The sequence below is a fragment of the Festucalex cinctus genome, chromosome 1, assembly GCF_051991245.1.
Source record: "Festucalex cinctus isolate MCC-2025b chromosome 1, RoL_Fcin_1.0, whole genome shotgun sequence".
NCBI lineage: Eukaryota > Metazoa > Chordata > Actinopteri > Syngnathiformes > Syngnathidae > Festucalex > Festucalex cinctus.
Genome location: NC_135411.1, coordinates 51,948,767 through 51,964,785, shown reverse-complemented (window position 1 = coordinate 51,964,785; position 16,019 = coordinate 51,948,767). Strand labels below are relative to the sequence as shown.

Genomic DNA, 16,019 nt, shown 5'->3' with positions numbered 1-16,019 from the left:
CTACAGAACTTACGGCACAAAAGCTCTCTTTTGACAGTGAAATGAAAAGCGTGTTCTAGCTAGCAGGCGTGCCATTCTGTCTTGCTAAATTACTAAAAGACAATTCCAGCTAAACATTCAATATATACCAGGCTGTCAGAAAATGCCAATAACAAACCCACTGATAGAGATTTGGTTCTACAACTTGCTGGGCAGTTTCACCATTTTTTCCCCCCCAGTTTAGGTCAGTGCCAGTGGTATAGGGAGTAGTCGCTCGCTCTCTGCCACCAGGAAGTAGGCTCGGCTACCCTTGTACCTATTGTTTACAAACATTTACTTCTACATGGATGTAATTGCAAAACTCATGAACTGTTAACACGTCACTTACTCATGTCGTTTGTACTGCAGTTTTCTGCATAATATCCAATTCAGATATAGGCTACTTTAAATTTGAGCATGTTTCCATCAATGCCAGCAACTGATGAATATGCAAATCGGTCTCATCAAGTTCATATACTAGTGCACAAAGTTCAGCTAAAGACAGGCACTTAATATTTGAACGGGCTTGCTTGATGAAAAAGGGCACCTGTGCTGTTCAGCATACTTATATCTTTCACCACACACACCCACGCTGTGTCAGGTTGGGTCAATGACAGCAGACTTTGGAATCTGTCAGCACTGTCTGCTGGGAGAAATTAGGAAAATTCTTAAAAACAGATACTTCATGTCAACAAATGCAAATGATGACCTTCCATATTTGTTTCAGAGGCTCAAACAAATGAATGTCCACATCAGCAACATTTTAACGTCTAAATATAATAATGCTTGACACTGTGAGACATATTTTAATACTATATGTTTGATGTCATCGACTTGAACAACATAATTACTGTGAAGGAGGCCGCTTTGTTGAACAGCAGTGGGAGAGGCAAACCTCTGGCGTTCAAGCTTAATGATATCCAAATTGCCCTCACGTGGACATTCCGTGACCGAGACTCCCTCCTTCTGGAGCCTTTTGACCTTCATCCTACTGCGCGAATCATTTCTCTTGACTAACACTGTCAGAAACAGAATCTGTATTGTCAAAATGACAAGATGGCAACTTCCAGTTGTTAGGATAACTAATGAGCCCCATGTGTGCATATTCACCTAATTCAATAATTCCACAAGTTAACACCATATTCATACCGCAAACCAACAGGTTACATTATGCATAATGTGTTAATGTGGTACTAATCCAAAAGTAAGCCTGCAGGAGATGTACGTAGACGCAGCACCGCAGTGAGCCCGAGGTGGGCCCACGCGCATCTCAATGTGTGGCTGATAGCTGTGCTGCAGAAATCTGGAGTCATGCGGGAGCTAAATATAGTTTTTACGTAAGCTGAGGTGATTCATTTTTAGTCCACACAGTTCACGTTTGCACACACCCATGAGGTGACGCTGCACAGGTAAATGTTTTGAGAGTGTGGGAGTGTGTGTATGCTCGTCTTTCCGTATGCAGGACCATCTTTGACGTCCTGCTTTTGTGTTGGCATTACATGTTGTATTTGAATCCCAAAAGATGCACATAATGAAACACCCAGTAAACATACTGCAGTAATGACACCAATAAGAAAAAACTTCTTGAACTTGGTCTTTAGAAAAGTGGTCACATCCATCTGGATATTATAGCTGAAAGCAAAGCAACCTGTTGACATGCAGAGCTGGTTGCTAACAGTCTCGCCTCTAAAATCAGTCTGATTGCCTTTTGTTACATCAGATTAAATTAAAGGAATACTTGCACGTCTCTCACACACAGGCCAGCATTCAAAATCGGGTTTGTTGGAATGAATGGAGATTTATTCCAATCTGTGACCTTGCATTTGTGTTTTCCTCAAAAGCCATTTGTCCTTCAGTTTTGAAATTGGTGTCAGAATTTACATATTAAAACAATTAGTTATACTTCTGTGGCATTACATGTGCAAAGTAACAAGAGAAAAAAGATCGTCAACATCCAATTAGGATTAGATTAGTACCACGGTTACAATTAACTCGCTGCTCATTTTAAAAATGTTGTAACCTTGAGCAAAGCGGTGCTGAGTTATACATTCTTAGTACACTGGCGCCATCTAGTGGCTAAATCAGTCAGTAACCACAATCACAAAAGTCCATGGAAATCCTGCTTTAATACGTATTCATTGTAAGCATTGGTACAAGTCTGGAATGTTTGGGAGGGTAAAAGTTGATCATTTCGCGTTATTTATAAAATGCTATTTTATTTTATTTTTTTGTTAGGGCTACATTACAGTCAATTGTACAATTTAGTGTGCAGCACATACCTATATTGGGAGCATTGTTATCTAAGATTTCCATTCATCTATGGCTGTAGAATTGGCATATGTAAAACAGCACAATTATTGAATAGCTAGGAACTAAAACAGTTAAACTGCTGTGTGCAGGAGAATGAGCTCTGCTGCAAGCACCAATTTTAAAGAACAATCCCACAGTCACTGCAGGTTTATTTAATATCGAAGCTGATGACACGAGCCTCTCCACTGAAACTGATGTAAGAATATTTTTCTGCGCCCATGCGGTTGGGAAAATGGATTTCGGAGCCATCCGACAGAGTGACCTGGAATTCCGTGGGTGTGAACACGATGATGATCTACGAAGGAAAAGGAGAATATTAGTATGAAAATCGGTAGGAATGTGTTGGATTGTTTGTTGTACCCATCTATTGTATTGTATGGTGGTCGGGGTTGAGTGAATCTGGAAATTTGGGAATTCAACCCTAGAAAATTAATGTAATCAAATGCAATACTTTCTGGCTAAACAGTTTTAACCATAATCATTATCTTTTCAAGTACAATACATTTTGCTTTCTCTTGTTAGATTCACCACTTGAGTAACTAGATATGATTTGTTGGTCTTAAAAAAAATAAAAAAAATAAAAAATAAAAAAATAAAGTGATGTCTCACTTTGAACTCCTCCCCTTGGCGGAATGGGAAACCTCCCTCTCGGTGCTCCTCGCACCACTTGCCTTCCTGGAAAGAGTTGCAGACCACTGCGTTCTCGTCTCCATGCGCGTTGAAACGTGGGTTGATATGCATGGTGATGTCCTTGTCATCCGGCCCGATGTTTAGTACAAAACTGTGGCACAGACACAAGGAGCATGCAAATGATCACTGCAAAATATTGAAATACCTTATTTGGTTTTATCCGTTTACAAATATGAAAAGTTCCATCACTTCCTGAAGACATTTTAAATGACTACTTACTTGGTAGCATCAGGCTTTGCCTTTCCGACAATGGTCAAAGTCTGCCCTACTTTGAAGGACATATTCTTTACAACCATTCCCTGTGTAGAAAAAGAAACACATATTGTTGAAAATATCTTTAAAATATAATGTGACATCCTCTCAACACCACATCTTGGCAGAGAATACAAACATTGAGGAACTAATTATGATACAGTATATGTCGTAACAATTTCCTCAGAAATACTTTGAGGGGGGCAAAAAAAAAAGGCTGAGTGTAGCAGAAAAGCTTCCGTGCACGTGGCAGTAATAGTGGAGACAGCTGTGTCTAGATAAGGACATTTCCCGTTGGCAATGTGTGCCATTACTGTTAAAATGATACTTCATGGGAACTGTTTTGGATGCAACACATACAAATACAGGAGCTAACAGGATTTTTATCTGTGTCATTGTTCACAAATCAGGATTATCAACTACATTTCACTGAAGTTCTTAGCATAATAAAAAAATACAAATTAAAAATCATCCTGAGGACTGAGTTGAAGCCTGCCACATAGTGTGTAAAAAGGACACGTTAAGGGAAAATGAAAAACTGTAGGTTGAACACCCGCCAAGCCAAGATAGGAAAAGCAGGCTTGGGGGAATAGTATGGCTGCAACATTCTTTCCATGTAAGAGTCCAACTGCTAAGTGGGCGTGCGCAACAAATGGCGCTGGGCCCTATAGTCTGGTTGAAGAATCCAATATATAAGATGCATCACAAATGTGCCCCTTACAAAGACCAGAATGCCCAATTTGGATTAAAAGTACAGTACAGCACATTTATCAAGTTGACCGTCCGAAATGATTCAATTCATTTCGATGTATCGTTAATAGAGAACTAGATCTTTATGGTGCAGGGTCATGTCTGAAAACAGCCCTTGTTTGTCTATTCTCGACATGACAGTATTACTGTAGTGCTGTGGAAGCTTTTCATTCCTCAGCTAGTGATCAGCAGACATATGCTCAGCCCAGTAGCCAACAAAGGCAGACATTTATAGAATGAACTCAATTTATGAGTCTAAAGAGAACTTGGGGAAAAAAAACAAAAAAAAAACAGCTGATTTTGGATGCCAATTGTTTACTTTTACAAAAAAATAAATAAAAAATAGAGTGGTCAAACAAACAAGCACTGCGATTGTAGAGAAATCTGATAATTACAGGAGGAACGCAGCAAGTTTAAGTGCTGACTGAGAAGCAGCTGAGAATTCAGTCATTAGTTGGCAAATGTTCATGGGAGTGCTGCAGTGAATACTTTAACCATACAAGGCAACAGAAGACATTCACATCTCTAAAAAGGGGGAAAAATAGCTTAAAAATATCCATGTGATGTGTAATTCAAGTCTACTGGTGATATTTTGTCATGTGCTTGTTAAACATATCAATCATATGTCATGTGAAATTAAAAAAAAAAAAAGTGGGGAAAGCCCAGCACTAAATGTTCACCAGTTAGAAAGCAGAAAGTAAAACTACGAGTAATGAGACTTTTACTTACGGCCATTGTGAGTTCGGATGTGGTCAACAGTGATGATGAGCAGCTGCAAAGGAGAAGTAGTGAGTGCAGGGCCTCGCCTCACTGACCTCAAGAGGTTTTATGCAGAGTGGGAGGTGGCTCCATTTCACTGACAGTCCAGCCAGCCAGAGCGCTCCAAGCTTGGGATGACATTGACCAATGAGATCACAGTAAGGCTAGAAAGCACTAATAACGGGTTTAACAAGCAACTGTGGACCATAGGGAAGTGAGACTAATTACATGATACTGTCACATTGTAACTCTATTGAGTCTTCAGGCCGAGGGGGTCAGGAGAGAAATGAATTTGTCACCAAGGAGACAACTACATATTTAGCTCAGCTGAATGTTGCAATGCCCACCTCCTGCATATAGCCTGAAACCGAATCAGATGACAGTCAGCCCAGCTTGGAGTGGGTTGCGACTCCAGTCTGACCCTACTGCATGACAAGTGAGATTAATGCATTTTAATCACAATGACTCGCATTGTTTTCTTGTTATCTGAGGACACACACCAAATGTACTTCAATACTATTTTAGCCAGATAAGACGTTTATTTACTTTACCTTTATTTAAGAAAAGACTTGTATGGATGATGCCATGTTCAAGATTTTCATTTTTAAGAGTATTCGTTAATACAAGGGTGCAGTATGCCTCGGTACAAAGTCAGCTGGAGCTCACTCATGACCCTAAAGGGGACTCACGCTATCGAAATAAAATCTATGACAACAAACGCGTTACATCAGTCACGCCATCCGTTTTGACTGGATTGTTTTAAACAGTACTGACCTTTTCCTTGAACTGAGATGATATGTGTTTCTGCAGAAGTAACTCGCCATCAGGAAGTGCAGTCAGGAGGTTTGGTGACAAAAGGGACCTTTGTAACAGAAGTTAACAGCACATTAACAGATGGCGTGAGTATAATGTGCAAATTCAGTAGAGCACAATACAAACAGACCCGAGACATTTTTCTGCAAATACAACAATAACCCTAATTGTAACATTAACACTCTATTAACTAGGGGTGTTAAAAAAAAAATCGATTCGGCGATATATCGCGATACTACATCTCGCGATTCTCGAATCGATTCAATAATTGGCAGAATCGATTTTTTTTAATTTTTTTTTTAGGATTCACACCTTGAGCATGGAAGAATGTTATATGAACGGAACATTAAGCCTTAATATTTTATTTTAATGCCGTTTAAACATGAAACAGATTACAACCTCTATAAGACTGAAATTTCAGATAAATAAATAATACATTTTCATATAAATCTTACACTCTACAAGTTTACTGATTAGTATTTTCTAAATTTGAATGAAAAAAATCGCAACAATCGACTTATAAATTCGTATCGGGATTAATCGGTATCGAATCGAATCGTGACCTGTGAATCGTGATACGAATCGAATCGTCAGGTACTAGGCAATTCACACCCCTACTATTAACAGTGTTGTGAAAAATGGCATTCCTATCTTACAAAAGATATCACCTAGACAACTTTCAAACATATTTCCATCCACTAAAACAGGGGTGTCCAAACTACGGCCTGGGGGCCATTAGCGACCCGCCGTCCTTTCTTAGTGGCCGGCGACATATGCTAAAAATGGCATTTGACTCAGTTCAAATAAAATAAAAAACAAAAATGTTTGGAGATGGTCAAAGTAAGGGAGGGTGTCAAAAAACATAGGTGCTATTAAAGTTTATTTTAGCTAACTAAAACTAACGGAAAAACTAAAATTCAAAAAACAATTTCGTTAACGAAATAAAATAAAAACGAAGATGATTTTTAAAAAAAGAAAAATAACTAAAACTAACTATAATTATAGCAAACGTCCTTCGTTTTAGTCTTTGGTAATTAATTTAATGCATGAGCCTTTGGGGATGATTTTAAATGTGATTTTTAGTAGATTTATTTTGATATAAAGCTGAATAATGACTTTGCACCCAGGGTGTTTTTTAAATATTGCGCACAATAATACACATTAAAAAATAAATAAATAATAATAATAATAATAATAACTAAACTAAAAATAAGCATTTATTAAATAACTAAAACTAATAAAAAAAATCTAACAGAATCACCCTGAAAACTTATTAAAACTAACTAAATTTAAAAAAATAAAACTCAAAACAAAATAAAAACTAAAATGAAAAATTCAAAAACTATAAAAACCCTACTGCCATATTACAAATAAATTGGTTTATATACTGTAGCATTTTTCTAAATATGCAAAAGCACAAATAAATTATTTGTACAATTTTTAGGACTAAACACAATTTCTCTTCATAACATTATGTTGCCCTTGCGTCCTGCTGATTTTCTGTACGTGGCCCTCAAATGAAAAAGTTTGGACACCCCTGCACTAAAACATGTTGCACATGTGTTGCATAAGCACTTGCAGCAAAAAATGAAACTCAAGTAAAGCTCAAGTGTCTCAGCATAAACAGCAACCCAAAACTGATCACACTTGTCATTCATAATGTGAAGAAACCAATATAAGCCCATTGTGAGTACTGGTTGTTGAAGTTCCACTATAGAGACAATCAGAGAGACAGAGGCAGAGGAAGAAAGAGGGGGGAGGATTTGTGTTTCTAGTTGAGAAAATGCATGGAGGTTTAAAGAAATGTTTCAATTTGCGGAAAAAAAAGAAAAGAAAAATAATGTGGCCCGTCTGTTGCCAACATGTTAACAGGTTGATGGCAGGATAGATAGATAGATAGATAGATAGATAGATAGATAGATAGATAGATACCGACAGAGTCATATGTCACACTAGGCTGACAAATTGTAATAAAGCAACTGATTGTTTTAAAGTGACTATGACGTCGATGATGACAATTCCCCGGTTAGCCCATGTGTTTATCAAACTGTCATAGACTTTGACTGGCAGGTTTGTCCACGTATGACACCCGGTATTGCACACATATTGCACACATAACATTCGGACCCATGAGAGGAGGAGGCTGCGGAACCATGCTCGGCCCCCCTCCATGGCATTGGTTCTCTGCTCGCATATTCAAGGGAATCAGACAGACTATTGGCGAGCATGTAAACTATTCACCCACACCTACCTCATTATTATCAACAGGGCGGTGACGTGCTATTTTGAAAAGCGAACTGACAGCTTACAAATAGCCCGTTCTCACCCTTTACAATGTTTACAAAACTGAGAGGGCCCGTCGTGTAGCTGGTCGCTATCCGACGTTTACACCAAGCCATCATCTCAATAACCAGCCTGACACAAATCTACAGGAGCACTTCTCGCAAAAAGAAATGGCATCGATAGCGGCGGCGCATGAGTCCAGCTCAGCGCTCGCTGATGCTTTACTCCCAGCGAGTATATTCGCACCTGACCGCGGGGGATGCGTGGACGACCCCGGGGATGAGTTCTACGAGGACGGGGACATGGTCAACGGCGAGCCCGAGGATCGAAGGATTGACTTTACTAGCAAGGTGAAGCTAGGCCCTATAACTAGCACTCGGCTAATGCTAGCTGGCTGTTTGTGAAAATGAATGAATGGGATTTTGGTTTATTCTTGGGTCTGAACGCATGTTTTGCCCACATTATATTTAATATTAGGATCCGAGTATATTGTAGCGTGAATAACACCGAAAACGGTACATCATGGGTTCTTTTGCATTTGCTTGCGTCGAGATAGCCGGCTGTAGCTAAGGCTAGCAAGTGAAGCTGTAGCTCAGTGCTTTAATAGCCACGGTAATAAAGCTCACGTTACATGAAATTAAGGTACAGTGTTGTAATTGCAGCGGTTCTTTAACGTGGTTTAAGCTCTCAACACTTGAAAGCTTCCACATTTGGTACCGAATTACATGGATACATCATAATAAACAACAGGTGACTGTAGGTTGACTTTAGTTCGTAAACAGGCTGATGAAACAAGTACCATATGGAAGTACCTGTACATTTGGTTATTTCACATAGGCAAACATATGGTGTACAGTTTGTTGTCACATTTTCATATTTAATTTCAAAGAGTTTAAAAACAAAAAACGGTGTAAGGTTTTGAGGCAACTCTATAAAATGGCACACATTTTATACAATTTCACAATTGTGTCAAAATGTTGCTTTATTGTCAGCATGAGCCTTTTTTTTTTTTTTTTTTTTTTTTTTTTTTTTTTTTTTTTTTTTTTTTTTTTTAACAAACGGCAGCCACACACAAATGTGTGTGTTTTTGTTAATGTATTGGTTCTGGTCAAACAAGTTGAGTGTAAGGAATGATGTAAACTTAAGAGTGCGACTGTAATAATATTCAGATGGCTGCAAAGGTCAAATTACACATCACAAAAGACTGGGATGCACCAGCCACATTGCACATGGTTGCATCAGTTTCTTGGGCATCACCTTCTGTCAATTAATCCCTTCAGTACAAGTACAGTAATGATTCAAGTTTAATTAAGTGGTTTGAAGTTTTAGTCATAATGCACTTTTGTGAGGAATTAGTTACAAGATGACTTTGTGGGAATAGAGAGCTGTATATGTGGAAATTTGGCCCCTTACCCCACAATAAATAAAAAAGTTTGGGTGTTTTTGTTAACAGCAGATTGCTTTATAACACCAACATTACTGTAATAATGTGTTTCTTGCTTTCTTTACTACATGCAATAAGCTGGCCCTTGTCAGTCCAAATGGAGAGCAGTATGACTCCTTACTTAACCAGCTAAGGGACAGGATGGAGGAGGGGTCTGGAGAGACCATCTATGTGGTTGGGATGGGTTCAGGTGAGCGACCCACTTGATGCACATATACCGGTGAACATCCCACCCTAAACCAGAACTCTATAGTCATACATTGGATCTTGTTATTGAATGGTTTCCCTTTCCATCTTTGCTTAAGATGGTGGCGATTGGGGTCTCAATGAAAAGGACATGGAGGCTTCAGAGGCAACGGTGCGATCCATGTGTGCACAACTGGACTCTGATCTGATCCCGCTCAGGGAACGGACTGAGGCTGAGGGTTTGGTACGGGACTATTTGATACGTCGGCGTGTGGGGGAGCTGGACTTTCTGGAGGTCAGGTGAGTGGTCAATGACTATTGTATTAAAGTGCTTTATTAGATTTTCTACACAATTGGGTTTTTTTTTCTCTCCTAGAGTGGCAGTGGTAGGGAATGTGGATGCTGGTAAGAGTACTCTTCTAGGAGTGTTAACACATGGAGAGCTGGATAACGGCAGAGGCTTCGCTCGCCAGAAACTCTTCAGACACAAGCACGAGATGGAAAGTGGTAGGACCAGCAGCGTGGGCAACGATATCCTCGGATTTGACCAGGAGGGACAGGTGAGAACCACTTACATCCTAACGGGTACATTGGATTAAATATCCACAGTTTCGTTTTGGACAGCATGTGTCCTAGGGGTGTTAAAAAAAAATCGATTCGGCGATATATCGCGATACTACATCGCGCGATTCTCCAATCGATTCAATTAAAAAAACAATTTTTTTTTTATTTATTTTTTTTATTTTTTTTTAAGAGCTCAGAATTGTTCATTCGGTAGTCTTACTGATTCAACGTCTTATCATCATTCCCTTTTTTTTGTGTGTGTGTGTGTGAATCGATTTTTAAACTTCCATTTTTAATGGAAAAATATTCAACAAAACGTCTGAATTCGGGTTAGGATTCACACCTTGAGCATGGACGAATGTTATATGAACGGAACATTAAGCCTTAATATTTTATTTTAATGCTGTTCAAACATGAAACAGATTACAACCTCTATAAGACTGAAATTTCAGATAAATAAATAATACATTTTCATATAAATCTTACACTCTACAAGCTTACTGATTAGTATTTTCTAAATTTGAATGAAAAAAAATCGCAACAATCGACTTATAAATTCGTATCGGGATTAATCGGTATCGAATCGAATCGTGACCTGTGAATCGTGATACGAATCGAATCGTCAGGTACTAGGCAATTCACACCCCTTGTGTCCTAATAACAGTACTTGAGATAAACATTGGTGCAAAAAAAAAAAAAAAAAAAGGTCAATAGAAGATAGATTCCATCTAATTTAAAAAGCAAACAAAAACAAAACAAAACAAAACTTGGTTTTGAGCATATGTCACTTTTTTATGTATTTCATTTATATATTTTACAACTTATGGTGCATAGAGTATGAAGAATCAAACATGCATTGTGGCTTATTTGAAGAAGAGAATGCATCATTTCCTTACCTCAAAGATTTTGTACCAGTTAAACCTTTTCACCACTAGTTCCACTGTATGAATAATTACCCCTTTCCCCCAAATGCACCACTGTTATGTCTCACTTTGGGTTATAGTGCCACCTGCTGGTATTACATACTTTACAACAGCCTACAAATAAAACTGCTGCTGCCGCCATCATTTTTTTTTTAAACTGTACAGTGACAAATCATTTAAGATTATATGTGGATGCCCCTATAAAGAACATTAAAACATTCAAAAAACAGTTACAGTAACATGCTACTATTTATTTTATTACTTTATTATTATTATTATTTATTACTTTACTCTAAAACATTTTTAAACTTGCGACCTTGAACTGTAATAATTCAAATGGCATTTGGAATCAAGTTGGCCACTTTGTTTTCAGGTGGTGAACAAACCAGATAGCCACGGAGGAAGTCTGGATTGGACCAAAATCTGCGAGAAGTCATCCAAAGTGATCACCTTCATCGATCTGGCTGGCCACGAGAAATACCTCAAGACCACCGTGTTTGGAATGACTGGACACTTACCAGACTTTTGCATGCTCATGGTGAGAATCCGAGCATCCGAGAGTGCTCTTTTTATTAATATAAGCCTGCGTGAACATTTTCGTTCATGCTGTGCAGGTCGGCAGTAATGCAGGGATTGTGGGCATGACCAAAGAGCACCTGGGTCTGGCCTTAGCCCTCAATGTGCCCGTGTTTGTAGTGGTGACAAAAATAGACATGTGTCCAGCCAACATCCTTCAAGGTTAGTCATATGTCGTGCCCTCTTGCTCTTGCTCGTTTTCTCTACACTGTCGTTGCTTGCTTAAGATGTAAATACGACATCTGCTGTGCTTAGAAGCAGCTGTGCACTAGAGTGTGAGATTAATAATGAGGCAAACTTGTCTGCCTTATTAATTCCCCCAAATATGCAAGTTCTCAAACTGACAAGCCAAAAGTTAAATCCAGCTGTTGTCAATGTTCCATGCAAATTCTACATCAGGGAGCCACAAATTGATTTTGTTTGCCAACATTATTGTCAAACACATTTAATTAGCATCCAGCAATATTTAAATGTTTTACATAAATTAAACCAAGTCAAAGAAACACATTATACCATGATTCAAAGAAATTCAGAGACAAAGCAATTGCAGTCTCCGCCCGGAAATGTTTACAAAACTATTTTGAGGTTTTGGCACTCAAAGATATCACCACTATGCCATCCATGCTCCACAAATTGAGAAGACTGGGACCAGTGGCGGCCCTTCCCTGGAGTAGTTGGCCAACCAACCACACAATTAGAAACTGCATTTCATATTTACTTGGGTTGTCTTTGTGAAATATTCAAATCAGAGATGTCCTCTATTCAGAAGTCAGGAAGGAGGAACATACTTTTTCACAGCCTGTTTTATTAGAAACTACAATACATTCATTATTAACTGCCCATGGGGCCAAATAACCAGACCATTATTTTGTGACTTGAAGACTAGAGATTAAAAATTAATGTGAACCGAAGCTGTCATTTCTTATGTCCTCTGATCCCAACAGAGACATTAAAGCTGCTTCAGAGGTTACTGAAGTCCCCTGGCTGCAGGAAAATCCCCGTGCTAGTGCAGAACAAGGACGACGTCATAGTCACGGCATCCAACTTCAGCTCGGAGAGGTACAAAGTCTGTCCCAAGGCAGATTCTGAGTGAGAGTGCCAAAGTTAAAACTCTCTTTAGTAACTTTTGTACATATGCCTTCCTGAAGGATGTGTCCCATTTTTCAAATCTCAAACGTGACTGGAGAGAACATGGACCTGCTCAAGATGTTCCTCAACCTGCTCTCATCTCGGACGTGCTATAGAGATGACCAGCCAGCTGAGTTTCAGATTGATGACACCTACTCTGTACCGGTGGGTGTCTTTTCAACATTGTAGGAAATTATACAGCGGGGTTTCCCAAATCTTGCTAGTATTTCATCACTAAAATTGGGTAATTTTTCATAGCAAGGCAAGGCAAGGCAAGGCAAGGCAAGGCAAGGCAAGGCACGTTTATTTGTATAGCACATTTCATACACAAGGCAACTCAATGTGCTTTACACGAGGAAAGACAACACATAAGCATCAAGAAACAGTAGTTAACATTCAGAGGAAAAAAAATAAATAAATAAAAATAGGTTACAAAATTTACTAAAAAACAAACACTTAATTAAAGCTGTTTAAAAGTCCCTAATCAAAGGTATAAGAAAAAAGCAAAGTTTTTAACCTGTATTTGAAAGCATTTACACTCGGGGCTGACTTCACTTCTGTTGGTAGCCTATTCCATCTGTGTGCAGCATAATAGCTAAATGCAGCGTCACCATGTTTGCTTCGAACTCTGGGTTCCACTAGTTGGCCCAAGTCTGTAGATCTCAGAGCCCTGCTGGGTTTGTACTCAATCAGCATTTCTTGGATATATTCAGGACCCAAACCATTTAGTGATTTATAGACGAGTAGCAGAACTTTAAAATCGATTCTACAGCTGACAGGGAGCCAGTGTAAATCCTTAAGTACTGGAGTAATATGTTGTTCTGATCTTTTTGTTTTGGTCAGAACTCGAGCTGCAGCGTTCTGAATGAGCTGCAATTGTCTCATGTTCTTTTGAGAGAGTCCAGTCAGAAGACCGTTACAGTAATCGAGTCTGCTGGAGATAAAAGCATGGATAAGCTTCTCTTGGTCTGCTTGAAGCATGCAGTCCTTCAGTCTGGATATGTTTTTCAGCTGGTAAAAGGCTGTTTTAGTGATGAATTTAATATGATTGCTGAAGGTCAGATCTGAGTCTATTAGTACCCCAAGATTTCGAACTTGGTCTTTAGTTTCTAAAGACAGTGACTCAAGCTGTTTTTTAACAGCAATCCTCTTTTCTTTATTGCCGAAAACAATGAGCTCCGTTTTGTTTTCGTTCAGCTGAAGGAAATTTTGGTTCATCCCGTTGTTAACTTGCTCTAGAGAATGACACAATGCGTTAATAGAACTGCTGTCATTTGGGGACATAGATAAATACAGTTGTGTGTCATCTGCATAACTGACAGGTCACATGTATGCTATGAAACTGACTCCACTTTTACTGGCCGTCTTAGGGAGTCGGAACAGTAGTATCAGGAACTACTTTACGTGGACTGATACGTCTGAACGATACCATGCTACTGGGTCCGGACCCTTTGGGCAGCTTCATTTCCATCGCTGTCAAATCAATCCACCGCAAGAGAATGCCAGTGAAGGAAGTCCGAGGGGGTCAAACTGCCTCGTTTGCGCTCAAAAAGGTAAGTTGGTAAACACCACCACCTAGTGGCCATGTTCATGTCTAGATAAATTCCTAGAACTTGGCTGCACAACTGGAGACTTTTGACTCAGAAAGGGACTCAAAAAGCCATGTAATGTTCTTTTTCAATACATAATACCATCATTAGTTCATGTAAACTAATGAGGCAAAGTCTGACGTAATAAAAAAAAAAAAAATCCATTGTATTCCTGTTTGATATAGATCAAGCGTTCCACCATAAGAAAAGGTATGGTGATGGTGTCCCCAAGGTTGAACCCACAGGCCACTTGGGAGTTTGAAGCAGAGATTCTTGTTCTACACCACCCCACTACGATATCACCCCGATACCAGGCTATGGGTATGTAACTGACAGTTTGACACAAGTTAATGATAGATCTTATTTTGTTTTGCTAGGTTTCTGTTATTACATAAATGTAGGCAATGTACGTTGTTGAAATGGTTGCTTACCTTCTCATCACGCGTCTGTTTCACTCTCCTTGCAGTTCACTGTGGCAGCATAAGGCAGACCGCCACTATCTTGTCCATGAACAGAGACTGCTTACGGACAGGGGACAAGGCCTCTGTCCACTTCCGCTTTATTAAGACCCCCGAGTACCTCCACTGCGACCAGAGACTGGTGTTCAGGGAGGGACGTACCAAGGCTGTCGGCACCATCACAAAGGTAAGATCAAGGATATCTGCAGTTTTGCCAAGGTGCTTCCAAGAAAATTAAATGTCCTTACCTTCAAGGAAGGAGATTTGCTCATTTTACCATCAAAACTATTCCCTATCGCACTTTTTTCAGCTCCTGCAGTCCACCAATAATTTGCCGTCAAACTCCAAACCTCCACAGATAAAAATGCAATCCACGAAAAAGGCGCCAGTTCGAAAAGAGGACACAGCAGATGATGGCTTGACGATAGCACAGTCAGCGGGCCCAAGCACGACACACCAGGTGAGATACAAAGCACAACAAAATAAACACAAGACAGTATAGGGGGGTTCTACTTATTTTCTTCTATTGAGAACTCACAATTCTAACTGCTTCTCTAACCTGCAACTCTTGTGTCCTTATTCTGTTCTTGGAACTTTTCGTTCATCCATTCAAACTGTTATCATACATCATGTGTCATATTCTGCCCTCTCCTTTGCTTGCGTGGCTGGCTCCCGGCAGGGAGAGGGGGAGGAGGACCCTCAGTTAAAGGAGGGCAACAAAGAGAACAAGGTAAAGTTGGGTCATCATGATTGTGGTGATCCTGAATGCGGGATGAAGTCAAATCTGGAGTCTTGTCTTACCATTTTCCACGTCGAAGCTTTTTTTTTTGCTCCATTAGCACAGTTTTTGTTTTTTTTTCTCATTTTGGTATCTCTTCGATATAGCCAAAGACCGGAGGAGGTGGAAGAAGAAGAGGAGGTCAGCGACACAAAGGGAAAGGCCAGAACATCTCGGCAGCTGCAGCCTCTACATCAGGAACAGGATGCTGAACTGACCCCCCCCTTTTTCTTTACTTCCCTCTCCATAACTCCATTCTAGCTATTTTAGTGCAAAACACTCCTCAGTCTTAATCCTCATTGCCTTTTATACCAGGATTTTATTGTAAAGGGAATGCAATGAGCAAAACCAGCAAAAGCGTGCAGCTCGGATTTTGTATGGTTTCCATGAGAGGAGAGTGGAGCTGAGCTTGTCACAATCATCTGTAATTTTTTTTCAGTGGCTTCATGATAGGGAGGGAGGTAAAAGCCCCTTCATGGGTCCAACAAATACGAGCAG

The 16,019-nt window shown here is 39.5% G+C and overlaps 2 protein-coding genes across 7 annotated transcripts in view; one reads left to right on the top strand and one right to left on the bottom strand.

The window, feature by feature from the left end:
• Positions 1-2,125: 2,125 nt before the first annotated feature.
• lgals2a (lectin, galactoside-binding, soluble, 2a) lies at positions 2,126-5,647 on the bottom strand. The gene is made up of 5 exons (XM_077541137.1): positions 5,554-5,647; positions 4,750-4,907; positions 3,238-3,317; positions 2,938-3,109; positions 2,126-2,623 (listed from the first exon to the last, which is right to left on the bottom strand). The coding sequence occupies exons 2-5, from the start codon at positions 4,753-4,755 to the stop codon at positions 2,477-2,479; spliced, it is 405 nt and encodes a 134-aa protein (XP_077397263.1). The 5' UTR covers positions 4,756-4,907; positions 5,554-5,647; the 3' UTR covers positions 2,126-2,476.
• Positions 5,648-7,655: 2,008 nt separating this feature from the next.
• Positions 7,656-16,019, top strand: part of gtpbp1 (GTP binding protein 1) — an 8,845-nt gene continuing 481 nt past the window's right edge. Inside the window, exons 1-14 of one of the 6 annotated variants that reach the window (XM_077541087.1) lie at positions 7,656-8,225; positions 9,398-9,509; positions 9,625-9,805; positions 9,882-10,065; positions 11,366-11,530; positions 11,607-11,730; positions 12,513-12,627; positions 12,717-12,861; positions 14,067-14,249; positions 14,471-14,606; positions 14,752-14,930; positions 15,054-15,203; positions 15,423-15,473; positions 15,629-16,019. The exon at positions 15,629-16,019 is cut by the window's right edge and continues 481 nt beyond it. In XM_077541087.1, the coding sequence (XP_077397213.1) occupies positions 8,046-8,225; positions 9,398-9,509; positions 9,625-9,805; positions 9,882-10,065; positions 11,366-11,530; positions 11,607-11,730; positions 12,513-12,627; positions 12,717-12,861; positions 14,067-14,249; positions 14,471-14,606; positions 14,752-14,930; positions 15,054-15,203; positions 15,423-15,473; positions 15,629-15,733 (2,010 nt within the window). In that variant the 5' untranslated portion in view covers positions 7,656-8,045 and the 3' untranslated portion in view covers positions 15,734-16,019. Of the gene's footprint in view, positions 8,226-9,397; positions 9,510-9,624; positions 9,806-9,881; positions 10,066-11,365; positions 11,531-11,606; positions 11,731-12,512; positions 12,628-12,716; positions 12,862-14,066; positions 14,250-14,470; positions 14,607-14,751; positions 14,931-15,053; positions 15,204-15,422 lie in introns of those variants that run through there. The other 5 variants (XM_077541105.1, XM_077541077.1, XM_077541095.1 and 2 more) reach the window with 5 other exon arrangements.

Excerpts from the sequence above, each read along its gene's own strand:
- lgals2a (XM_077541137.1), bottom strand. Across the intron at positions 3,110-3,237 it reads GCAAAGCCTGATGCTACCAA|TTTTGTACTAAACATCGGGC; the intron begins GTAAGTAGTCAT and ends TCTGTGCCACAG. Across the intron at positions 2,624-2,937 it reads GCCAAGGGGAGGAGTTCAAA|ATCATCATCGTGTTCACACC; the intron begins GTGAGACATCAC and ends TTTCCTTCGTAG.